The sequence below is a fragment of the Macrobrachium nipponense genome, chromosome 33 (genome assembly GCF_015104395.2).
Source record: "Macrobrachium nipponense isolate FS-2020 chromosome 33, ASM1510439v2, whole genome shotgun sequence".
In the NCBI taxonomy this organism is placed as follows: Eukaryota; Metazoa; Arthropoda; class Malacostraca; order Decapoda; family Palaemonidae; genus Macrobrachium; species Macrobrachium nipponense.
In genome coordinates, this window is record NC_087219.1 from 21,924,311 (window position 1) to 21,951,119 (window position 26,809).

The 26,809-nt window shown below is 38.0% G+C and overlaps 2 protein-coding genes across 2 annotated transcripts in view; one reads left to right on the forward strand and one right to left on the reverse strand.

Moving 5' to 3' along the window:
* The first annotated feature begins 396 nt into the window (after positions 1-396).
* Positions 397-6,918, forward strand: LOC135202710 (uncharacterized). Its single transcript, XM_064232188.1, has 5 exons — positions 397-1,693; positions 2,584-2,913; positions 3,556-3,621; positions 5,834-5,926; positions 6,701-6,918. Exons 1-5 carry the CDS (start codon positions 935-937, stop codon positions 6,803-6,805), a joined length of 1,353 nt encoding a protein of 450 aa, XP_064088258.1. The 5' UTR covers positions 397-934; the 3' UTR covers positions 6,806-6,918.
* Positions 6,919-11,726: 4,808 nt separating this feature from the next.
* LOC135203013 (ATP-binding cassette sub-family C member 9-like) overlaps positions 11,727-26,809 on the reverse strand; it is a 113,725-nt gene continuing 98,642 nt past the window's right edge. The window contains exons 17-32 of the mRNA XM_064232580.1: positions 26,351-26,456; positions 25,767-25,904; positions 24,678-24,914; positions 23,744-23,907; positions 23,150-23,329; positions 22,155-22,423; positions 21,786-21,961; positions 20,936-21,157; positions 20,331-20,488; positions 19,960-20,155; positions 19,252-19,501; positions 18,321-18,538; positions 17,041-17,228; positions 16,606-16,709; positions 12,834-13,030; positions 11,727-12,522 (exon numbers count right to left, since the gene is read on the reverse strand). Coding sequence (XP_064088650.1) covers positions 12,370-12,522; positions 12,834-13,030; positions 16,606-16,709; positions 17,041-17,228; positions 18,321-18,538; positions 19,252-19,501; positions 19,960-20,155; positions 20,331-20,488; positions 20,936-21,157; positions 21,786-21,961; positions 22,155-22,423; positions 23,150-23,329; positions 23,744-23,907; positions 24,678-24,914; positions 25,767-25,904; positions 26,351-26,456 — 2,956 coding nt within the window. The 3' untranslated portion in view covers positions 11,727-12,369. The remainder of the gene's footprint in view (positions 12,523-12,833; positions 13,031-16,605; positions 16,710-17,040; positions 17,229-18,320; positions 18,539-19,251; positions 19,502-19,959; positions 20,156-20,330; positions 20,489-20,935; positions 21,158-21,785; positions 21,962-22,154; positions 22,424-23,149; positions 23,330-23,743; positions 23,908-24,677; positions 24,915-25,766; positions 25,905-26,350; positions 26,457-26,809) is intronic.

The window sequence follows — 26,809 nt, forward strand, 5'->3', positions numbered from 1 at the left end:
ACTAACGTTGATAAAAATGATAAAGATGTGATTATGATGACGGAATTGTTACCCATTTTAAAGTGAAACTTGACCGGGCTTCATTGCAAAAAGGAATGTTTTCAAAAATTTATTGATGTTACTGAAAGTCAGAATCGAAGGGAAAGTAAGAGAAGAATTGTGTGATTTATGAGATAACTCTCCGCTGAGTATAGAATTAGAAAGGTTGCTCAGTCCAATTGGCTCACAACCTCTTAAAAAGCAACGAAAATCGACAGGTTACCTCACAACAAGTAACTGTCAAATGTGTCTGTTTATTTTCTGAAGACCTTCGCGCTTCCCTTTCTTATTTAACACCTTTCCGTTGCGCCAACAATTTCCCGTGCCTAATGACAGCTTTCACTCCATCCTCGGGGGCGAGGCGATCGACCCAGTTCGATTCCTCTCAACGACTAATAATTATTCCGTGTGCAAGGTGACGACTGCGCTATTGGACGGCCTTCAATTAAGGCTTTCGTCAGGCATTCTTTGATAATCCGCCTCCTGTTTGTTTTCTGTTTACGCAAGACTGTTTTATAAGCTTTTCTTTCGTGTCCAACAGCAGCTGGTTGTCAGTTGCTGGGTACGGATGCTAGAGGTCACTGGGGAGTGTCTCATGACTGTGCTTAGGTCTAACGATTAGAGACGCATATCGTCACAGGTGTTGTAAACCATTAATCAATCAAATAACCATTTAAACAGGTTTATAAGCTCTACTTAATTGCGACTTGTCAATATTGTTTTTTTTTTATATTAAACATTTAACCATTAGTGCGTTTGGAAAATCTAATGCTGTAATTTAACTATTGAGATTATACTAGAAAGAACAATTTATGTACAAATAGTCCTGAAAAGTGAGTGTGGCGTTTTTGAATGGATTCTATAATCTGAAATACATTCTAAGGAAAGAGAGACCATGAAACTGCATCGTTTTTCGATAGGCTTAGTTCCTTTTCTGTTGAATGTGCTGCGTGCACTGGGTTGTTATCCCTACATCTGGAAGAGCAACAACTTCGGAAACGTAGAAGTGAGACGGTCTCTCTCGGCCACCTTATGGTCTTTGGCCTTGATGGCCGTCATGACGGGTTTATCTGTCACGAGTATCATCTATTCTCCGAGGAATATCAAAGGAATGACAGCCAGAGTCAGCGCGTACATACTCAACTACGGAACATACGGCCTTTTGTCGGTCTTCTTTCCTTACATAGTCCTTAGAAGCCACAGGCTGGCGGGAATCCTACGCATTTTGGCGGGAAACGGTGTCAGCATCAGGGGATCCATTGTGACTAAGAGAGACTATTTCATTTTCATATACATAGCCGGAACGTCTAGCTCTCTCATCTATCTGACTTACGATGCCTTTAAAAGACTCGGTAAGCTTCAGATACGGGACCATATTATTTACTTATCAGTTGGAGGGACGTGTGATCTTGTCTTTGAACTGATGGTGGTAGCTGTGATCCTTCTCGTGTATTTTCTGTTGAAAATTGTTTACCTCGAGTGTAAAGACACCATTGGTAACATGTGTCTCAATTTCGAACGTATATCTTCGTCTCCTCTGAAGGAAATAGAAGAAAGACGGAAGAATAACTACGGGAATTTAATTCAAGTGATGCCATATGACCAGTCGCTTATAATTGAAGACTTAGTAACGTCCCTGACGAAGCATGTACTTGTAAGTTATAAGAATACTTATGCCTTAGTTTTTAACAACAGTTCTGTTGCATGTAAGTGTTTTGTTACTTAATATCACCTAATTTTGATTGCATAGTATAGTATATATATAATATATATTATATTATATATATATATATATATATATATATATATATATATAGATATATATATATCGAGCTACAATGTCCTTTAATATCTAATTCGCTCTACCTCGGAATTAATATATTTTCATATATGCTTAACCGAAGGGGAATTTTTTCTCGATAATAGATTTGCCTGGACCAGGGCGCGAACCTATGGATCCTTTCAAACCCAGGAACGTCAGTGAAGCTTTTCCTACTACACCACCGCGAGTGGTGTAGTAGGAAAAGCTTCACTGACGTTCCTGGGTTTGAAAGGATCCATAGGTTCGCGCCCTGGTCCAGGCAAATCTATTATCGAGAAAAAATTCCCCTTCGGTTAAGCATATATGAAAATATATTAATTCCGAGGTAGAGCGAATTAGATATTAAAGGACATTGTAGCTCGATATATGTATATGAATCACGGAAATGTGATATGACTTATATATATATATATATATATATATATATATATATATATATAAACACAAGGGCATATTGATATCTACAGTCACACCATTAAACAAAAGAAGGTTAAGTTTTCAGCAACCTGTCTGTGGCCGGACATAGTAAACAGGGTCTGATACTCTGTTAAAGGAGAACTCTGTTAATGATCTTCCCTGTTCAGTCATGCTGGGTATGACTTATAAATGTCCCAACGATTGTACCCACTGAATTTATAAACCAAAGGTTTAATCTACATGAAGTTCCCATTTTAGTTGTACCAATTCCTAAAATTTGTTGTCTAAATCTCTTACTTCTACAGAGCACCCGAATCGACACCCGCACCAAGACTGCCCAACAGAAGCGTCTGACCACTTCTTCAGGAGATGAACCCACACGGCGAACATCCAACACCAGTTCGTGCCACAACCAGGTGGCCAACTACTTGATGTCCTTGGATGAGGCAGTCCTCGAGATTACGGACTACGCTGGTCCTCTGGTCATTATGATCCTCCTGACCAGCACAGTGAACGCTACGACCATGCTCTACCTGACTAGCAAGGGGTTAAATCTGTACTACTGTGCTTACATCTCGCTGAAGATTCTGTGCGTCGTGGAGATTACCCGTCTCGCTGATCCTTTGTGGTGGAAGGTGAGTTAGAGATAGAAAAAAGTATATCTTAGTTTTACCAGACATCTGAGCTGATTAACAGCTCTCCTAGGGCTGGCCCGAAGGATTAGATATTTTTACGTGGCTAGGAACCAATTGGTCATGTATCAATGGGATCTACAGCTTATTGTGGATCCGAACCACATATCGAGAAATGAATTTCTATCACCAGAAATAAAGTCCTCTGATTCCGCGTTGGCCGAGCCGAGATTCGAACTTCGAACCACCAGATTGGTAGCCGAGCGCGAAAACCACTAGTCCAACGAGGAACTTAATTAGAGAGAGAGAGGAGCAGGCTGCTGTAAGTGCTACTTCAGACAGGTAGGGAGCGAGAGAGGGGTAGGAGTGGTTTCAGACAAAGAGAGAAGTTGGGGTAAACGGGTAAATCTATGGACAAGCAGGCAGACTGGGGCTGAAAGAGAGAGAGAGAGGAGCAGGAGTGGTATTAGAGAGAGAGGTTGGTGTTTATAGGGTCAAACTAAAAACAAGCAGCCAGTTAGGGGTAGAGGGAGTGAAAGAGACACTGGGAGAGAGATAGTGAGGAAATGTGATAGTAATAAAAACAAACTATTAGAGTCCATTTTACAGAATAGATATCCATTATTATTATTATTATTATTGCAGAAGGAAGAATGCCTTCGTGAACTGAACAGGATCTCTACTATGCGCAGATATTCCGAGACAAAGAAGGTGAGTATGATACACTTATTATTATTATTGCTGGTGTTCATTATGAGTAAACATTTTTATGTAATACTCCAAAATAACTCGGTTTAAGAGAAATTACTATTACGTACCTATACCTTTATTATTATTGCTTTATCACAGTCCTCCAATTCGACTGGGTGGCATTTATAGTGTTCCGGGTTGCATCCTGCCTCCTTAGGAGTCCATCACTCTTACTGTGCGCCGTTTCTAGGATCACACTCTTCTGCATGAGTCCTGGAGCTACTTCAGCCTCAAGTTTTTCCAGATTCTTTTTCAGGGATCTTGGGATCGTGCCTAGTGTTTCTATGATTATGGGTACAATTTCCACTGGCATATCCCATATCCTTCTTATTTCTATTTTCAGGTCTTGATAATTATTAATTTTTTCCTTTTCTTTCTCTTCAACTCTGGTGTCCCATGGTATTGCGACATCAATGAGTGATACTTTCTTCTTGATTTTGTCAATCAACGTCACGTCTGGTCTGTTTGCACGTGTCACCCTATCTGTTCTGATACCATAGTCCCAGAGGATCTTTGCCTGATCGTTTTCTATCACTCCTTCAGGTTGGTGCTCGTACCACTTATTACTGCGTAGCTGATGTTTCTTGCACAGGCTCCAGTGGAGGGCTTTTGCTACTGAATCATGCCTCTTTTTGTACTGGTTCTGTGCAAGTGCCGGACATTCGCTTGAAATGTGGTTTATGGTCTCATTTTTCGTATTGCACTTCCTATATATGGGAGAGGTGTTATTTCCATCTATCGTTCTTTGGATATATCTGGTTCTTAGGGCCTGATCTTGTGCCGCTGTTATTCCTTCAGTTTCCTTCTTGGGCTTTCCCCTCTGTAACCATTGCCATGTGTCATCGCTGGCCAGTTCTTTAGTCTATGTCATGTATTGTCCGTGCACTGGTTTGTTGTGCCATTCCTCTGTTCTGTTTGTCATTCTCCTGTCTCTGTATATTTCTGGGTCTTCGTCTACTTTTATCAGTCCTTCTTCCCATGCACTCTTGAGCCACTCGTCTTCACTGGTTTTCAGATATTGCCCCAGTGCTCTGTTCTCGATGTTGACGCAGTCCTCTATGCTTAGTAGTCCTCTCCCTCCTTCCTTTCGTGTTATGTATAGTCTGTCCGTATTTGCTCTTGGGTGTAGTGCTTTGTGTATTGTCATATGTTTCCTAGTTTTCTGGTCTATGTTGCGGAGTTCTGCCTTCGTCCATTCTACTATTCCTGCGCTGTATCTGATTACTGACACTGTCCATGTGTTTATGGCTTTTATCATATTTCCGGCGTTGAGTTTTGACTTGAGTATCGCCTTGAGTCTTTGCATATATTCTTTCCTGATCGTGTCCTTCATCTCTTGGTGTTTTATATCCCCTCCTTCCATTATTCCCAAGTATTTGTATCCCGTCTCATCTATGTGTTTGATGTTGCTCCCATCTGGTAGCTTTATCCCTTCAGTCCTTGTTACTTTGACCTTTTGTATGTTGACTAAGGCGCCTTTTTCTATTCCAAACTCCATTCTGATGTCCCCAGATACAATCCTTACAGACTGGATTAGGGTATCTATTTCCTTAATGCTCTTACCATACAGCTTGATGTCGTCCATGAACATCAGATGGTTAATTCTGTTGCCTCTTTATTATTATTATCATTACTATTATTTTTTGTAAGAAGACCCTCTTTTAAACAAATTCTGTTGAATAAAATGGCAGAATTCAGCGAATTAATCTTATATATTATCTTTTCTATTTTTCTTATTACTCGCTTTTCTGGTTAAGCGATACTTCTTAATGATTGGTCAATATTCATATGGGAATAATGCTGGATTATTATTATTATTATTATTATTATTATTATTATTATTATTATTATTATTATTATTATTATAAGTAAGGGAGAACATCATGAATATGACGTTTACTTCTGCTGTGGCGTAGTTGGAAATTACTATTATCAATTAATTGGTATTTTCTAATTGTGCATTTAGATAACCTTAAAAATGGCTTGTCTTTATAATCATATGTTATTTAAATATTTAGTTAATTAGATTTTTCATGTCTTCAGTCCATTAATTAATTATTCACGTATTCGTTTATTCAGAAAACAGATTAGTTAAGCACCTTATTTATTCATACGCATCGTTTTACTAAATATTCAAAGATAAACCAATAATTATTCTATTTACTCTTTTTAGGCCTGTTTGCAGAAGGTGGAAAAAGCATTAATGGCCAGTCCTTCCTTTGACGTCTGCCGTCTCTTTGTGTTAGACAGACACGTTCTTATTACAGTAAGTATAAACAGTGATTGTAGAAAGCATGTATAGTCAATCCCCAACTTGTATGTATTAGGGTCATGCAAATTGTAAATTTGAAAAATTAGAATATAATCTTATTGCAAAGCATGGCACTGAATCCACACTATTCAAGTGATTTGTAAGTCTACTCCGCATGAGAGAGAGAGAGAGAGAGAGAGATTGCATATAATTGTTATCATTACTATTTTTCAGAAGATGAACCCTCTTCATATGGAACAATTCCACGAGGCCATTTACTTGAAATTCAAACTTCCAGAGGCTACTGTGGTCATGGTGCTCTCTGGTTATCAGTATTCTGTAGTCTGATTCTTTATTTTTACAATTCCTCTTTCGGGTCATTATTGTGTTCAACCTATAAGTCTTGAATGAAAGAAAATTCATAATGGTCGTGTGCATCACTACAGTGTGTTGCTGTTTATGTTTTTTACCTTTAGTATTCCTTAGACCAATCATAATAACAGCAATCGTATTCACATAACATTTACTTTGATTTAAGTATTCACATAACATTTACTTTGATTTAAGTATTCACATAACATTTACTTTGATTTAAGACGGTGCATTGTGGGGTTTCATAGAGACTTGAAGCCATACGATTTTAGGCCTATGTTCAGGTTGTGGAACAAAACTAAACTTTACTTAAGTTAATGTCCGACTATATATATATATATATATATATATGTATATATATATATATATATATATATATATATATATATATAAACTAAAATCCAATTCCTTCTGCAGGTAGGTCATGCTGTCATCACATACCTCATCATCTGTCTTCAGTTTGGGTCTTTGGAGACTCCGGACAACCCAGAACGAAATTCGACAGCCGAAAAACATTGTTAGTGTTTTGTAAGATCCTGGACCTGAGAGGTCTGCAAAATGTATCCTTTGCCTAACAAACAAACATATCTTCGTATAATAATAATCATTATTATTATTAGGAAAATAAAGCCTTACTTCACTGAACAATGGAATTCCCATTTACTAAACACAAAGATCGTATTAATAAGCCTAATAAAATGTTGGCAATAAAGAAATACGTAGCTAAATCTGAACAAATAAGAACTTCAAAATTATAAACGTAAGTAAACAAAAGAAGTATAAGCAAGAAGAATGCTGGCAAAGAGGATAATCAAAATGGTATAACAATAATTCATCGATGCACCTCTCAGCCTAACGTAACCCAATTTACAACTTAATTGAGCAAAAACACTAGACAGTAAGACTTCGGTGTCGTTTATTGATTTCTCATAAAATTGCTTCGGCTGTGGCAAATGGGGACATTTCAGTTTGTCATTCATTTGGCTCAGTCATATTTTGTGAAGGCTTGAATCAATCCATCCTTGAGGTTGGTCTAGGCCACCCGCACTGAACTGAAAATAATTTGCAATGATGACAGTAATAAACACACAAACAAACATATATATATATATATATATATATATATATATATATATATATATATATATATATATATATATATATATATATATATATATATATATATATATATATATATATATATATATATATATATATCGTTTCTTCTCATATTCCTTCACCATTCCGGTGGGAATTCACGTTTGCAGTAGCTGTCGTTCCCGCCCAGCTTATCGCCACCCGTAGTCCCATTAGTGAGTGGATTCAAGTGCGATTTGGGAGCACAGGATAGGTCATGTGTTTTTTAAGTCTCTTCCCTAAATGCTTATTGGAAAAAAGAAGGAAGATAATGGGGCTGCCGTCATCTCTGCGCTGAATTGTTGCAACGTATCGCATAGTATGTAAAGTTCGAAACAGAAGGTCAAGAAGATGAGCCGAGGTAGACCAAAACAAAAAGTTCTATATTTTGCTTTAAACAAAATACTGACAATGCACTTTATTTTATTACTACTTTGAGAATGAATTAATTGACTCCATTATACTGGGATTCAAACAGTAAGACTGAAAAAGGGAGTCTTAAGTCAGGTATTCTGACTTGTTCAAATTTAGTTATTTCTAAATATTAGTACTGTGTAATTTGGTGCACTGCCACCAGAGCGGCGCTCCGCAGAGCCCGGGAACCACAGATTGAACAAACCTTGAGTTTATTTTGATTGTGTTTTTTTCGTTCATTATCATCACAACAGTGCGTTTTACAGCTTATACGTGCAGGAATGACCACAGGAATCCTTCAGGAGGAAATGGAGTACGATTTCACAGGTAAGCAAAGCGTACTGAATGTAAATTACCCATAATTTTGTGCTAGTCAGGAAAATATCTGGTTAGCAGTGGCTAGGATACGCTTTCTCTGTTACATAATAGCGGTGGCGATTTCAATACCGAGATCATACTATCATTAGCCTTTTATATACCTCATAATTTAGTGTTAAAAAAATCCTGTTCTTTAGTAAGAATGCTTAGGTAGTAGTTTGTAGGCCTATGGGTTACTACTGGTTGCGTCAATATTTCGTCCTCTAAACGTCCGCTGTCTTGGCCGTCATTAAAGCATTCTTTCCAGTAGGTATGCTATAGGATATTGTCTATGTCTCACATTTTTTCAGTTTTAGACATGTAAAGGTAGCGATAGAGTTGTTTATTAAAATGCATTTTATAAGACGTGTTTTCAACAAAATTCCGAAGCCTCCGTCACTCGGTGAGAATTTTTTAGGACGACATAAACAACCCGTAGAAAAACAACTTTTGCCATTAGATTCAAAGTAAATGGAGTTTTTATGTGCAGCAACTCAACAAATCCTGGGCCAGTTTGCGTTCCAGCCACAAGATATGTCCCATAGGCTTTGGTAAAGGTAAGAAAATGAAGTTTAGTAGTGAAGGCTAGACCTATGCCCTCAAACTAGCTCGTTTGTTAAGTTGCTATATCATTTAAACCATTTCGTAAGTACAACTTAATTTCGAGAATGTAAGAATAAATCCCCATTGTTAACAGTTTTCTTCGCATACATTAAAATAAGATCACTAAAGTAAAAGTGCTTGAATACCAAAGAAAATAAAATAGCATTTAGCAATGGTAACAACAAGGAATAGAAGCTTAGCCTAACGTTGGCCGAATGCCTCTTGAATCGGCAGGTATTTTTATTGTTTTGTTCATTTTTAAAGACAATTTAACTGTAAACAAGTCTAAAATTACTTTTGCATGAAATAACAATGATTGTTTTTTTGTGTGATAGGTGAGGTGAGCTAGAATGGTTTGCGAGAAGGGGATGGTGAGGAGACTCTAGCCAATTAACTCCACACGAACTGCAAGGAACGTTCCCGCGAATACGACAGCCACTAGGGATTGCGGCGTCTATTGTATTTCGCCGTTTAGTACTGGACCCTGGGGGCTAATTACAGTCGACTCCCCCCCCCCGCCACCCAATTTACGGTAAAGTCTTAATAAACAACCCAAACACTATACGAAAGTGTAATTTCCAAAGAAATACCCGACGTGGAGTTATTACCTATATCTACGGGGACTGGACTTGACGAATAGCGATCAGTTAGGAAGGTCCTGTGAAAAGGAACCTATGGGTTGAACCGGGAAAAAATTCGTAACCAAATAAGCCCTTAACCAATGTGTTCTGATATGTCACTAGTATTTAAAAACTATGCATTTTATCTAAACATTAATATACACGAAATTAAAGCAGATAAAATTGCCTTTCTAATGATATATAATCATGTATACTTTACTTTGTTAGTATAGCACCTACGATTCAACAAAGGTTGATGTTAAAACCCTGAAAATGCATTTTTTTACGAATTTTATCATTTAACTTTTTGAATAGGCATTTTCCACACTTGAAATAACAGTTGAAATGAATAATATGATAGTCATTTTGATATTAGCTAATTTTTAGACTGGAATTCGTCTCATTTCCTATGGCCCGACCTCAGCCTCCCGTAACCTTTTTTTTTTTTTAATCGCTTAAAAATTAAAAAATGCATTTTGACGAAAAACTACTTTTTCCTTCGTAGATGAATAAAGCAATGGTGTATACCAATGTATATTGTACCCGATTAGTAGGCTATGTATTATATGTCCGGTGAAATTCGGAAGAAGGTTACATATGACACTGTGAAACGCTAGTCGCTTTCAGCATATGTGCAACGTCGTGCATTTTCAGAGTTTCTTATGTAACCTTCTTCTGAATTTCACCAGAAATACTATACATAGTCTACTAATCGGGTACAGTATACATTGGTTGACACCATTGCTTATACATTTTTTTTATCTACAAAGAAAAAGTTTGTTTTTCCTCAAAATGCATTTTTAATTTTTGAGCTTTTGAAAAAATGTGGCGACTGTGTCAAGTCGGGCTAAAGCAAATGAGACGACTTCTAATCTAAGAATGCGCTATGGTCAAAATGGCTACCATCTTCGTCTTATCAACTGTTATTTCAAGTGCGGAAAACTTTATGATTTATCTCATATCTCAAACGTGGAGGTAGCTCACTTACGGAACTTCACTGGGAACATTTTCAAAACCGCGCAGTACCGCCTTCACAAATTTAGTAAAATATACATCATTATACACCATTATACAGACAATTTATAAGAAAATTTTATATATTAATAGTGCAACGAAGCTGTTTTTAGAAAATGCCCATTAAAACAGTTGAAAGACAAAATAAAAAGAAATGCATTTTCAGGAATTTAACCTTTGTCGAATCATAGGTGCTATACTGATACCACAAAGTATACATCATTATGTACCATTAATAATGGTAATTTAATCTACTGCAATTTCGTATATAATATTGTTTTTTTAATGCATTCTTTAGGAGTATAATCAGAAAAATAAAAAAAAAATAAAAAGGGATTCCAAAGGGGTTTTCCCCCCGCACCCCTAAAAATTTTGCCCGGGGCCCCTGACTTTTGTGTGTGTGTGTGTGTGTGTGTATGTGTGTGTGTGTAATACTAGGGACTTGACAGAACACTTTGGTGAAGGAATTATTTTGTTACAAATTTGTTCCCTGTTCGACTCTTAGATTCCCTTCCTATATTATATGGAGTTTAATTTGGAACCCTTTTCGAACTTTACCACCTTCACAAATTGAGTAAGATACATAATATTATACACCATTCTATAGAAACTTTTTTGTTTATATTTTAATAGTGCAACGAAAATGTTTTCAGAAAATGCCTATTCAAAAAGTCAAAAGACAAAATTTGGAGAAAATGCATCTTCAGGGTTGTAACGTCAACCTTTGTTGAATCATAGCATTATACCAACAAAGAAAAGTTTATATCATTAGAAAGGTAATTTTATCTACTTTAATTTCCTGTATAATAATGTCCTCGATAAAATGCATGGTTTAGGATTATAATGCAAAAATGTAAAAAAAGAAAAGAAAAAAAAAACCGATTTCGTTGGGTACTAAGGACCTATCAGAACATATTGGCGAAGGAATCATTTGGTTACAAATTTTTTCCCGGTTCGGCCTGTTCTGATGCTAAAATTCCCTCACTGCTATTGCCGAAGAAGCATTCATCCACGATCTTTGCCATGAAAATGGCTATAAAAGAGAGAGAAGAGAGAGAGAAAGAGTTGGCTACTCTTAGAAAGATGAGCTCACTCGCTGTATGGTTTCACTGGGATCCATTGTAGTTAGCCTAATAGGGCTATATAGCTAGGTCATTTCGCTTTATCCAGCTTGTCCCAGTCGACCCCTGCGTGAATCGGCTGGTCTTCATTGAGATGTCACGAAACTTGTGGTCAGTTGTCGTGGCTCGTTTACATTTCGATAAGGTGACGAGGATGTCTGAAAACATACCACTTGCTTCTCGAGTCTTCCTTTTATTGAATTATCAAAAGAAAACAGTGTACCTGGCGCTATGGTATCAACAACAAGTGAAGTCCGCAGAGCACAGTTTGTCAGAAACATTTAGAAACTTTTGAAATATTACAATAATGCCATCATGTTTTGAACAGTAAGATCACAGGAATTTAAAAGCTGATCTTGTTAAACAGCTAGGAATTTGTAATGTTGAAATACAAATACAATAACCATATATACAGCTCTTTAGATATTATTTACATATTTACAAACAGAGAAAACTTCACAAAGTGTGTCCTTCATTTGAGTTTGTCTTCACTAAGGCACTGCCTTATTATAAACCATTGACACGGTAAATACTTTTTGTATGACGTTCAGCTGTCAGTCAAATATCAGCACCAAATATCTAATCACTATTACGATCTTTGTACCATTGTCATTCTTTACTTCAAGAAAACTTTCCCAAGTAAGAATGTGACTCACTTCGTAAACACAATTCTACGAGCTTAGAAAGTCCCAACATCATGAAAAAATGATTTTTTGGCAGAAAACGTAATTCACAGAGACGTAAAGCGTAATGTTCGTTATGGAACACGCAGTCAATTTTCAGGCGTAGGAAATATTCTTCCTAGGTAGTGTTGTTATTCTCAAGGTTTCGTAGGCTCATTAGCTGCTTTGAGAAGTTTGGCAAAGGCTCCGTTTTCTTTCTTAGATAGTTCCTTCGGGTCACCATCTTCGACCAGCTTCCCGTTTTCCAAGACGAGAACTCTTGGGTATTCAAGTAGGCTGTTCACTCCGTGCTGCAAAGATGAGGAAATGTCAGTTGTCAACATAAGTGTAATTCATAGAAGTGAGTCAACTTTTTCATGAAAGTCTTGACGAATAATGTCTCGTAGACTCAGGCAAAGCTCAGTACATTATAATAGTATTGCATGTAAGCATACTGGACAAAAAAAAGTGCATGCAGCTTGGGGCCTACGGGACGGTGCAAACTTCCGTTAGCAATGCCTACAGTGCACCACGTGACGGTACTACCCTCCAACAGATATATCTCTGACGGGACGACAATGCTAGTGAGAGTTGGGGCAATTCAAGACGATAGGAAACTTACAGCAATGGTGATAACAGTCGCCCGAGAGAAGGAAGTGTCAAGGGCATGGCGGAGGGCCCTTTCCGTGTTGGCATCGAGGGCAGAGGTGGCCTCGTCGAGGACGAGGAGCGACGACCTTCGTAGGATTGCCCTCGCGACGCAGAATAGCTGCCTTTGCCCCGCGCTGAAATTAGTGCCGCCTTCGGCTACTTCGCTGTCTGAAGGTGGAAGAGTAGGGGTTATCTATACATGATTTTGTAAAACGGGTCTTTCTCAGACAGCGAAAGGATTTGTGTACATGGCTATAAGATTGATCATTTTCATAAAAGTAGACCATGCAGTAACTCAGACTTCTCAAAATATGGGAAGATTCAGGTCACAGCTGAAGAAATTCAACTATCTCCAGGTCCTAGACCTTCCTCAGATCGTCGCTGGCAACAGAACAAGGGATCGGGTTTAATCTTTACTTTTAGGGAGTGATTGATTTACCTGGTGTCACAACCGGAGGTCAGAGACGCCGTCGGTACAGTTTTCAAATGACCATCATCATCTTTTTAGATGGAACCTCTCTTGAAGGAAAAATCATACTTGACAAAACAATTTAACTAGAATTTTCAAAAGAGACGCCTACCAGGTTTGGAGTCCGTTTTGCGTGTGACGTCACGAGGCAACGCTGTAAACTAGCTGACTTCTGTGTCACCTGGGTGACTCTTTTAGCCTTGAAGAGGCGTGAGCAACAACGGCAGTCTTCTGTTTTGTTTATCACTGCCGCTTTTATTGATGTCTCATATACATATATATATATATATATATAATATATATATATATATATATATATATATATATATATACATATATATATACAAAGACAAAATGCACGAAGGAAAGAGAAAGGATGGAGTCCTGCAAGACCTTTCAACGTCTCGCACTTTACTTAAGCAGAGGCTAAGTAAAGGACAAGAAGTCGAAAGGCCTTGCAGAGCGCCATCGTTTCTCTTTCCTTCGTGCATTTTGTCTCTATTCAAGTATTCATCACATTCTATATTTTCGTTATTCACTTATATATATATATATATATATATATATATATATATATATATATATATATATATATATATATATCAATAATAAAAGGAGCCATAAAAACACCAAAATAGAGAAAAAAGTTACTATCCAATTTGCAGAGACTGCTGTCTCCCTCTTCAGGTAGATGAATGAGAAAAGTTCACAAGAAAAAGGTGGTATTTATACCAAGAGGTCCATCCACAAACAAGCCATTTTAAGTCACCCCGCTGATAATCTTCCTCTAATCTTCTTAAGGGTTGGTTGAATGAAGACGTTGTCGATCGTGTCCGAAATCCATCCTCCTTTTGAGATGTTCATTACCTGCCTCTCTTTTATTAAGGCCGATTCCATCATTTGACTCTTGTTCCGGCAGTTGCTGCTATAAATTACACGTGACAAATTCCAGTTTATTCTATGGTTATGTTCATTTATATGGTTGAAAATAGCCGAGTTCTGTTGTCCATACCTAACTGACCGTTTGTGTTGTATTAATCTCTGGGGAAGGGATTTACCTGTAAAATCCGAGTAAGATTGGTCACAGTCCTGGCATGGGATTTCGTATACCCCAGAGTCCTTTGGAGATGTCTTTTGTTGGACGTTAATCAGGGATTTGGCTAAGGTGTTTGGGTAAGTAAATACAAAAGGGTTTCGATTTTCCGAGGGTTGGTTATTCTCTTAATCGTGTCCAGGTGGGGAATTATTATTTTATTGTTGGGTGTATCTCTGGTCTTGTCTTTAGGGGTCGGTAGAAAATTACGTTAGCTTTGTGAATTGCTTTCTCAATTATATGGTCAGGATATTTTAAAGACGAAAGTTGCTTGCGAATTAGTTCAAATTCTTTTTCCAGGAATTCTGGGGAAACAAATTCGCAAGGCTTCTTAAGAACAAGTTTACTAGCTACACCTATTTTGATAGAAAATGTCATGATAGCTAAAGTACCCCGTGAATGTATGAAAGTGAGGAACGTTGGTTTTCTGTATATGGTAAATTTGTATTCTGTCTATCTCTGATTATTAAAACATCAAGAAAAGGAATTTTGTTGTCTGTTTCCCATTCAACTTTAAATTTGATGCTGTGCACTAATGTGTTTAATTTCGAGAGGAATTCATTGAAATTGCCCCCACCTATTATCCCAAAATGTTAGGATATCATCCACGTATCTCATCCACAGCATGTTTTTTGGGTTTTATTGCATTTATTACTGTAGTTTCAAAGTATTCCATGTACAGATTGGCTAGAACAGGACTTAAAGGACTACCCATACTACACCCGAATTTTTGCTTGTAGAATGATTCCCCGAATGAAAATACGTTATTAGATGCACATAATTCAACTAGCTTTATTATTTTGTCAAGCGCCAATGGGAAATGATCTGAATAGGGGGATAATTTTACCCTTAAAAACTGAAGAACGTCCTGTACTGGTACTTTAGTGAACAAGGAATCTACATCAAGGCTTAAAAGTTTTATGTTGTGAAGTGGTATATGTGCTTCTCTGAATTTGTGACAAAAATCTTCCGAATGTTTAATGTGACTGGGAGAAAAAGTGCCTAAAAAAGGAGAAAGGAGGCCAGCTAACCATTTAAAAATTTTGTAATTGAAAGCACCGGCACATGAAACGATGGGTCTGAATGGAAGATTGTCTTTGTGAGTTTTGGGAAGGCCATAAAAATAGGGTAATTTAGGATTAATTACTTTAAATTTCTCTAATAGTTCAATACTCTTTTTGTCTTTGCCAATTAATCTTACTTTCCGAAAAAATTCTGTGGGAACGTTTTGGAGGGGATTTTTCGTCAGTTTTTCGTATGTGTTTGTGTCGCTAAGGAGCTGGTTGATTTTGTCAAGGTAGAAGTCTTTGTCCATTGGTTATGTTCTATGGTTATGTTCATTTATATGGTTTTCAACCATATAAATGAACATAACCATAGAATAAACTGGAATTTGTCACGTGTAATTTATAGCAGCAACTGCCGGTACAAGAGTCAAATGATGGAATCGGCCTTAATAAAAGAGAGGCAGGTAATGAACATCTCAAAAGGAGGATGGATTTCGGACACGATCGACAACGTCTTCATTCAACCAACCCTTAAGAAGATTAGAGGAAGATTATCAGCGGGGGTGGATGGACCTCTTGGTATAAATACCACCTTTTCTGTGAACTTTTCTCATTCATCTACCTGAAGAGGGAGACAGCAGTCTCTGAAATATAGTACTTTTTCTCTATTTTGGTGTTTTTATGGGCTCCTTTTATTAGATGGAACTCTGTTGTTACAGAACATTTTTACCAGTCATATATATATATATATACTATATATATATATATATATATATATATATATATATATATATATACATACATATATACATATATGAAGAAATTTTTGAACTTTTGGTTGATTCATTTTCCCCTGGAACGTAACGACTGTAACTTGAGAGTAATTATTAACACGCTCGGTAAATCCTTTAATGTGATATAGACGTCTACAGTGAGCGTTTTTTTTTTTTTTTTTTTTTTTTTTTTTTTTTTTTTTTTTTTTTTTTTTTTTTTTTTTTATTCCAGTCAAATCAGTACTGATTATATTTACCACTAAGCCCACTATCCACACCCACCCAAAAGCGAGCTTCTGGTTACGCTTTTGGGCGCTGACACCGTCAGAGAGAAACATTTTTTCTCTCTTTAATTTGGGTTTTGAGACGTTTAGAAATCGTTGACTTTAGATTCAACTTACTGAGGCCGTTAGGCATAGACGAAATCAACGCTTTAAGCTGGGCCGTTTCCAGGGCTTGCCAGAGGTGTTCGTCTGGATGCTGCTCTTGTGGATCTAAGTTGAACCTGGAAAACCGGTTCGGTGATATTAGTGTTACTGATGATAAATAATATCTTTATTCACAAATATTCGGGCTCAGTATCATGAGCAAGTACAATAATAAATCTTTGGGTGTTAAAGGAAAATAGGCTCATAATTAAGATATTTCATTATCTTAAGATTTTCTCTTCGTTTATCGATTACGTGAATATAAAGAAAAACGGAATCTCACACAATTTAAAACCTGTACAGTGTGAAAATTATGCATATTATGGCGCATCTACTGAATGGATTGCCGTTATTTCAATACAACGTCATAACCGTTCCGAGGAAGCACAGCATAAGCAGTTCCCTCACCTCACAGTCCCACAAAACAGATGAGTGTCCTGCGGTATGACGGAGATGGATCCCCGAAGCGTCGCCAGGGGGACGTGCTGGATGTCTGTTCCGTCGATGAGGATCCTCCCCCTCAGGCACTCCACCAGGCGATACAGGCTCAAGATCAGTGAGCTTTTCCCGCTCCCTGTGCGGCCACACAGACCAACCTGTTTGGAAATATAGTAGGTGGCCCGGTCACGAAGGTGGAATACCCCGCAGCGGGGTAGTGCCGTCAATGCACCTCATGGGGTGCACTGTAGGCATTACTTTAGGTTCTTTGCAGCGTGCCTTCGGCCCCTAGCTGCTACCACTTTCGTTCCTTTAACTGTACCTCCTTTCATATTCTCTTTCTTCCATCTTACTTTCCACCCTCTCCTAACACCTGATGCACAGTGCAACTGCTTTGAGGTTTTCCTCCTTTTATCTGTCAATTTTCGTTTCAGCGCTGAATGGCCTTAGTTTCCCCAGTGCTTGGCATTATGCCTAAAACCTATATATCAATCAATAAAGGTGGAATTCAGTGCTCTGTGTGCTCTAGCAAAATTTAGCTTTGATGGTCTGGTCCGAAGAATGGACGCTGTGCTCTGTATATCCGAGGAAATTATCGCTATATATTGGTCAAGTCGCGAGGTTTAAGTTCGGTGTGTCTTAGTAAAGTACAGTTACAATGGTCGGTGAACTTGAATGATTTGTGTGTTCGAATAGTGACAGCAGTCAGGTCATTTCGTAAACAAAGAAATGGCGTAAAAAGTTCAAGAGAATGCCCTCCATAATGACCAATTTACAACAACCGATAAATTTGATACATCTCTGAAGTTTTTCCAACAGACCGAAGAATAGGAGCAGGTGAAGCATATAATTATATCACATTCTATTCCAAGGGAACAGATTAAATGATTTCTGTTACTCTGTAGTACAATGAAAAAGAAAATATGATAATTGTAGTTTACTGAACCTCTTTATGTGAAATAAACTGTAAAACAATTATTACTATTTTTTTATGTACAAAGTTATGAAACTTCAACAAATCATAGGACTGCAGTAGCCAGGCTTTAAGCATTACAGCAAAGTTTAATATATTCCAACTTAGTATGTATTCTGGTGAAAAGTTAAATGATTTTATTTACCTGAATGAGAAAAATGTAGGGAATGACAAAAGTCCTACAGACACTCAAAGAAAAAGCATATAGGGAACTGCACGATTTTGCACCTGCGCTGAAAAAAAAAAAAAGTTATAAGATACTATTGGGCTGCATTACCTTCTCCCCCGATCGGATAGAGAAGTTGAGTTCGGTCAGGACGGGCTCAAGTGTCCTGTCATAGGTCAAGGTCACGTTCTGGAAGTCGACCTTTCCCTCCAGAGGCCACCCTTGGGGAAGAGTGAAAGTTTTCAGCGTGGAATAAGAGGCAGACCTCGTGGAACGGTAGCTGATGGAGCTGATGCCACTGGAGTGTTGGTTGTTGGCAGGAGAGAGTGCTGGAAATGGAAATAAAGATGTTTGAGCCAAAGTTGGCAGCGGTATTTCATCAAATTCTCATTTCCATTTACTATGAACAGTAAATTTACAACACACAATGTAATTGTGATAACCACAGTGCCTGGAGCTTCTCGATTGCTTCACAATTTTTGGAGAAACTTGTCACTACAAAGCCTATGATCCAAATGGAAAAATATGGTGCAAGTCGAATGTTCGTGGCAGGATTCGAACCAGCATCCAGAATATTAGAATGAGGTTACGTTACCGTGGTCATGTGGTTAATGTAGTCAGGTTGGTAATGTGATATCATTGTTTTTTCTGGATGCGGGTTCGAATCCTGTCACAGATGTGAGAATTACTTCATAGTCTTCCATCTGGATTTCAGGCTTTGTAGTGACAAGTGTATCCAAAATGTGTGAAGAAATCGAGATGCTAAGACGGCAATGTGGGTATTTCAATCACATATATTTAGAATCTACTGGTCACTTTTTTACCAGATATGTATGTGATTGTAATAACCACAATGTCATCTTAGTTTCTCAATATCTCCACACTTTTTGGATATGCATGTCACTACAAAGCCTAAGATCCAAATGAAATTTATATATATATATATATATATATATATAATATATATATATATATATATATATATATATATATATATATATATTACATGCGAGCATAAACAAACACTAATTATAGTCCTTACATCGATGGCGACGCTTAGCATAAGGGCTTTCTTCTGTCCCGAGGGTTGTGTATTGGTGAACCCTCTCGACAGCATTGAGGCACATCTCTGTGTCCGCTAGGAACCTCACAACCCAGTTCAGGTAGACGGGCACCAGAAGCGTGTAGCTGATTGCTAAGCCCACTCTGGCGGGGCTCAGGTCACCAAAGACAGTCGACCACAGGAGGGACGCCAGCGTGGCCAAGAAGACAATGATGCCGCCGATGTAATCCTGCAGAAGGGCAAATGAGATTGATGAGTTTGTTTGTTTCCCTTTCTGTAGAAAAGAAGTCTTCAGTGGATTCCTATGAAATTTCATTGAGGAGTTTATTATGAGTTAAGAATGCCTTTGTTAGATTTCAAGATGGATCCAGATGATGGGGCATTCTGCTTTATGCTTTAATAGCCTATTGTTTAAATGCAGTGGTGCATTGCCTCAGTACTACATATCTATCAAGAATTTCCTTCAAGTAAGCCTCCAAGGATGAGAATGCTCTATTTCTTTATGACAGCAGACTTAAAGGCATTCTGTATTATACTTTAATAGCATATTTTTAACTGCTGTGGCATATTACAGTATCTTGGTATTTCATAGCAATTCCTCAAGCGAACCTCCAAGGATGAGAATGTTCTTTGCTTCTTGACGACAGGAGGGGACGAACAAATAATAGCAACGGCAATGACACTCACCAGGCTGATACCAAGCCACCTGTTTCCAGCATGCAGCAAGGTGAAGGCTAAGACGTGGGTGTCGAGTCGATGCAGGAAAACGTCGGCAAATCTCTGCTGGTCACCATATGCTCGAATGACAGTTGCTCCACAGACGCTCTCGCTCAGGTGGCTGTACAGGGGCGATCTGGAAAGGCTCTCCAGCCGTTTTAACTCTCTGGAAGTGAATTAGTAAAGAAATAGATGAATAATCAAGAAAGGTGTATTCCCTAGTTTGAAGAAATTTGAGTTTCCTTTTTCAGCTTTGGACACCCGGTCAAAACTAATTTTTGGGGTATTTGTTCATTCCTGGAAGAAAGGACCAAAGAGAGCAATTGCCACCCGCATCTTACCTGGAAGAGCACCGGAAGAACTTCTGAATGAAATAGTAAATGAAGCATATGGGAACAGCTACAACCAAGAAAACGGGAGTGATGATGGCGTTGACAACGACGGCAGATGTGACCAACAGCACGAAGAACAGGAGGTGCGTCACAGACCTCGCCAATTCCTGTCAATAGTAAAAGAAAGAGATGTTACTGTCGGTCCCCAGAGCTGGTGGAAGAGTAGAGTCGACCTTAAGGTCCGTCCACACTAGGAAACATTGTTTGCAAACAAAGTTTGCGAACAATGTTTGCAAACAATGTTTCCTGGTGTGGACAGGCCTTTAGGCTCAACGTCATCTTCGTGTCAAGAAAACCATCACCGAAACTTGGTAACTGTTCTTAGCAGGATGTAAGGAACCTTAAGTTATTGTGAGGCTTGAAAGTCAATTTAAATTTGAATCATTCTAATACTATATTTGAATGTTATTACAAAAAATGCCAGCATCTTACTAATTAGTAGTATTAGAACATTAGGATAGGTGTAACAACATGGAAAATCTGATACCACCGCTTAGACATGTAACTAAAGGAAACCTAAGCATTCACGGATATCATCAAACAAACTGTCGTACTTTATCAATCATGGCAGTGTCGGTGGTGAAGCGGTTCATGATGCGCCCAGCGGGCGTCACGTCGAAGAATCTGATGGAGCAGGATACTATGTTCATTAGCATATCCTGATGGATCTTCTTCCGCCCATTCCCCGCTGCAACTTGGCCCAGGAGGTTCGTGGAGAGCGAGAGGAAGATGCTCAGTACGGAGAGGGTCGCGTAGATGGGGTAGTGATCGTGCATCTGCAATTATGATAGTTCAGTGTGCAAAAGTTCACATGAAACGAGACTACAGGTTCGTACCCAGAGTTTTTTTTTTTTATGGAGGTGGGGGTCGTTTTTCCCAAAACTGGACCTTTTCTTCTATAAATGTTATTGCATATGTAGGTATATACAAGATGGAATACTTGGAAATATTATTTCAGTTATATTAAGAAGAAAAATTGGGTATGTGGTCAATGCCCTTCTACACGATTACATGTTATTCAAAGTACTGACTTGGTTAACAGAATTTTACTTCAAATCATTTACAAGTATGGTGGCCTGTATCATATTCCAATTATCACTTGTATTTCCGGCTACTAAAGAATGATGTTAATGTTTAATAGAAAAATTGTTATTTATTAGTTTATAAGTACAGTTCAATGAAAAGGCTAGTCAGAAAATATGGACTTCCAAAATTTTGGGTGACCGCCGGCCGGCCGGCCCCCCCCCCCCCCCCCAACTCCCCCCCCTTCCCCTCGGTACAGGCCTGGACTAGATGGACATCAGCCTGGAGCGCAAGCTTCAGGAAACTTGTCCACGAAGGGAAAACATAGAATAACATGTAACAAGAGAGAAGTATGTATGTGTGTGTGTACATGACACTTACTGTTTCCTTAACAAAGTCACTGTAAAGCTCTGAAATATTCTGAGTTATCTCCTCTCGAGGAGTCTGCCTTCCCAGGAGAGACTGGGGCTCTTTCCAGTTATCTTGGTGTGTTGCATTCCAGGCATTAGCTCTCCCTGACCATTTTTCCAGCCAAAAGTCTAAGCCCACGGATACTCCTGGAATAAGTGAATTAGACCTATAATTACTATTTTAAACTTCTGACAAAGGATAAACAAGTATTTTAGCCTGAAAAGTGTTATTGTTAATAACTGTCATAGCATTACAAGATAACTGTACTGCAACAGTAGAATAATGAGTGTAATCATTTATCTTTCATTCAAAAATACAGATATACAAAAGGCAACACACCTTGTCCAGCAAATGCACAGATCAGGTAACTCAAACATAAGCCTAAGCCGCAAGCTCTCATGTAGACCACATAATTCCATTTGGAAATCTTTCCTCTCTCCCTCTCCTCCTCAGAGACAAGTTTCCCATTCTCCACGTCGTCAGCTAAGGGAACCTCTTCTTCGAGCTCTAGGTCCTCCTCAAGGTCGTCCTCGCCTATACTGTTGGAAGTAAGGATGCGGCCGAGATGCCACTTGTCTGAGCCAGAAGTGCTGGGTTTCTTGTTCGACCTAGGGAGAAGAAGAGCGTTTGATTGTCATCTGTATATATTCGTCGGAAAAAGGTCTAGATAGTAATAGAAGTTATGGAGAATAACACATGGGGAAACCATCAGGAGTGCTGGGCATCTTATTTGACCTGAGGAGAAGAAGAGTGCTGGAATAACATCAGTTTGCATTTGAAGGAGATCACACCAGTGACGAGCAATAAGGAAAGTGACTTGTAGAAAGACAACTAGAAGTGGTATTATAGTGTGGTCTGTTTGCTTATTTTCAAGTGTAAAGACCAAACTAGCGATTGGAGGCTACAAGTAATACCTGGAAAGACCACCAGAAGTGCTGAGCTCCCTGTTCAGTCTGGGAAGAAGAGTGTTAGAGTGCCGTCTGTTTCTTTATTATTTATAAGAAAAAGCCAATCTAGTGATAAAAGAAGCAAAATAATACCTGGAAAGATCACCAGATGTGTTGGGCGTCTTGTTCGAGCTGAGAGAAGAAAAAAATGACAGATTGTCATCTGTTAGCCTACGGTTATAAGAAAAGACCAGAAAGGGGAATAAGGGAAACAAAATAACTTCTGGAAAAGAAATCATTATCTGGGAAAATGTTTGATCAGTTATGAGCATTTATTGAAGATAAACTAACGTTTCATGAAAACTGGAGAATGTGTCTCATTCATTCCCAGTGACCATAGCCAACAAGTGATTAGCTTTCATGAGCTGATTAAACTATATATTTTACCTTATGGAGGCACTGGAGAAGAGCCTCTGCAGCATGTTGCCATGGGGAACTACAGCTGGGGACGACCTCATTCTCTGTAGGGGCCTGGGCTGAGGAGGGAGACTTTTGGCGTGTCTTGGAAGACACTTCTGGGGTGGCTGAGATCCTTTGCGGCCTAGGGCTGGAGCGCTCGATTTGATTCTGTGGAGACAGAATAAGGGAGGAAAAGTGAATGGAGGAACAGTACAGTAAGCAAGAGGGATAGAGAGAGAGAGAGACAAGGGGGTGGATAACAGACCAAGAATGTTACAAAAAAATTAAGGGGCCAATAGGAAAAACTAAATTTGCTGAGACTGGAGACCCTAAAATAACAAGTCAGATGCCTCATGAGTGCTCAAGAATTCATACCCAGAATCTTCCATTGTATTTGAAAGCATTCATAATCTTCCAATACAATGATGAGACATTAGAATAAGTAAATAAATTCTGATGAACATTACATGAAAAATGAAGATTAGATGTAAGTGACATGAAAGAATAACATGGAATATTGGACAAATTCTTGCAAAATCACAGAGGAAACTGGAAAACAGGCATTACCAAAGGAAGACCTACCTGAAGAGGGGCTTCTTTTCCATCATGGAAGCGTGCCTGGGGAGAGGAGGTGTAAGGGCAGGCAGATACTCACATTCATCCCCTGGGAGCAGGGCGTTGTGACTGACATGTCGGTTGATGCTGTAGTGTCTCACAGGGCTCTCCCAGTAGTGAGGCTCCTTGCTCTGCAGAATGGAGGTGAGTTGGGTTAGATCATCCTAAATTTGGTTAGGTTGGTGTGTTTTAGATGGATTTTCTAATATTAGGGGTCATTCGTTTGTAGACCAGAAGTGTTTCCAGTTAGGCGAGATGAGGGAGAAACCCCATTGGGCTTTCTTTAGCTGTCAGTTTCTTACGTTAATGAAAGAAAGAGGATCATATCAAATTAAGTTTTATGTCAGGTTAGGATGCACCGTTTCAGAGGGATTTCCCAAACGCAGCATGGCACCTTCCTGTGTACCTAAATTGGGGTCTTCTAAGTTCTTTAAGTTAGATTACATTGAAATGCCTCAATGGAATTTTTTTTAGCCTCATCTTGGTCCGCATGAATAAATTAAGTTTTGTCAAGTCAGGTTTGGATAGGTTGCGTGAAACCTCAACATTCCAAAGGGCTTTTTCAAAAGAGCAGCATAGTTCTGCAGACAGAAAGTGAGATTGGTCAATCAAAATCAGATCTGGCAGCAAAGCCTAGATGAGCATTCCAAATAACCGGATTCAATGTACTGAAGAAAGGAAATGTTAGGCTAGCTAAGGTTAATTTTCAGTATCCGAAATGGCTCTTTCTACTGAACGATGTCACCGATTTCTTCTTTTCTATATAAAGGAAGAGATCCTATGCCTTTCGTTGGATAAATGTGTCTGTGATAACGTATGAAACCCTGAGTGCAATGTAAGGAACATGTCTGTTATCACCAACAATTCTTTGATAGTCAACTGCTGTCGCGTCTATGGTTACCTCCTCTCTCCCCTCTCTCCTGAGGGCCCGGGAGATGGAGGCTCTCTGTATGGTGATCCTTGTCACTGTCCGCAGCAATTTCCATCGCTCCCTGGCAGTCCTACCCTCCAGGTGTCCTCTCTCCGACGTCCTCAGGGGTTCGTCGACTATCCACTCCTTCCAGAAAGAAGGAAGAGAAGCTGCTATCTCTGCAGGAGACCCCTGGTATTTGATCTTGCCTCCCTCAAGGTACAACACCTGGAAGGTTGTTAATGGTTACCTGCGGGTCACGAATATCACACGAAAAAAAAAAAATAATAATAATAATACTTTTTTTTTAAGTTTTAATGTTCTGGCTCACTAAATTCTGGACCATAACAAGTCTTTCTGAGATATACGTATTTTTTTTTCGTCAAATAGCCGTATCCACTAGTTGGGGTGTGTAATCAGAGAAAAGCCCAGTTGTCAGACATTACTAAACCAATCATTTAAATGCTTCTAAATACATAACTACATATATATACTCATGTATATATATATACATATATATATATATATATATATATATATTATATATATATATATATATATATATATATATATATATATATATATATATATATATACACATACATATACACACATTTAAATGCTTCTATGTACATGTCTATTTATAGACAAACACATTTATATATATGTATATATATATATTTTTTTTAATCACATCACCATGATTCACATACATACATCGAGCTACAAATGTCCATTAATATCCAATCCACTCTACCTCGTAATTAATATATTTTCATATATGTTAACCGAAGGGGAATTTTTCAGTTGATAATAATTTCGTCCTCTCATGGGTTCGAACCACCGTCCAGCGGACAGAGGAGAAATCAGGACTTGCAAGGTAGAGGGAATTGGATATTAAAGGCATTTGTAGAGGTATATAACATTTATAGATATATATATAATATATATATATATATATATATATATATATATATATATCTTATATATATATTACAATGCATTCAAAATTCCAGTCATACTACTGCTACTGATAATAATAATCATATTTTTGTAATAAAAGATAATAATAATAATCACCTTATCAGCACGTCTTGCGAGGTGAGTCAGATGGGTGGCAAGTATGACCGTCCTCCTGCGGGAAAGCAACAATTTCAGGACGCCTTCCTCCCACACCTGAGCTGCCACGCCCCTGTCCAGGGCAGAGAAGGGCGAGTCCTGGCGTGCGGTGGGTAGGGGAAGAGGAAAAAGACCAGTTATTCGTGAGAGCTGGGTTTCTATATTGGAATCTGGGATTTTTTTTTTTTTTTTTTTTTACTTCAGAAGTTCAAGCGAAGATTCTCCTTGTATTTAATAGGTTTTTATCTAATTACTAGTTTATTAATAAATTTATTAATTGTTTTCTTCACTTTTAATAAGTAAGGTCTCTTCTTTCTGTATTTCCCTTTGCCTCCTCTTACTCCTTCCTAGTGAATGTATTCTTTGGAAGCTTGAATTTCAAGTCAGTGGCCGATGCCGGGGTCTTGTTCCATATGAATAGAGTTCATCTTCTGTATAATGATAATCATAACTATAACAACAAATGACTTCTATGGAGCCAGACAAGATAATTTACGTACGTATACTAAAAAAAGATAAAAAAAAAAAAAAAACATATACTTTACCATGATGACTGTTCGGGCATCAGAGTACAGTGCCCGCCCGATGGCTATTCGCTGTCTCTGCCCACCCGACAGGTTAATGCCCCTCTCTCCGATCTCGGTTTGGTCGCTGTTGAATGGAAAATAAAATGATATTACACTGATTTAATGTATAAAAATTTTATTTAAAGTATATATATAATATAATAAACATATTATATATATATAATTATATATATAATAAGATATATTTATGTATATCTAAATAATATACATATATATAGTATATATATATATATACATAACATTAGTATATATAAATGTGTATCTATATATATATGTATATATAGTATAGTATGATATAATATATACGTATATAGTATATATATATATATATATATATATATATGTATATATAGTTAATGTATGTTATATATATGTGTATATATATAATTATGTGCTGTATATATATATATATATATT

What these genes read in the sequence shown, in the direction of transcription:
- LOC135202710 (XM_064232188.1), top strand. Translation starts at nt 935, where the DNA reads ATGAAACTGCATCGTTTTTCGATAGGCTTAGTTCCTTTTCTGTTGAAT. An exon ending in CCCTGACGAAGCATGTACTT is followed by an intron (nt 1,694 to 2,583) that starts GTAAGTTATAAG and finishes TTACTTCTACAG; the next exon opens with AGCACCCGAATCGACACCCG. An exon ending in ACAGACACGTTCTTATTACA is followed by an intron (nt 5,927 to 6,700) that starts GTAAGTATAAAC and finishes TTCCTTCTGCAG; the next exon opens with GTAGGTCATGCTGTCATCAC.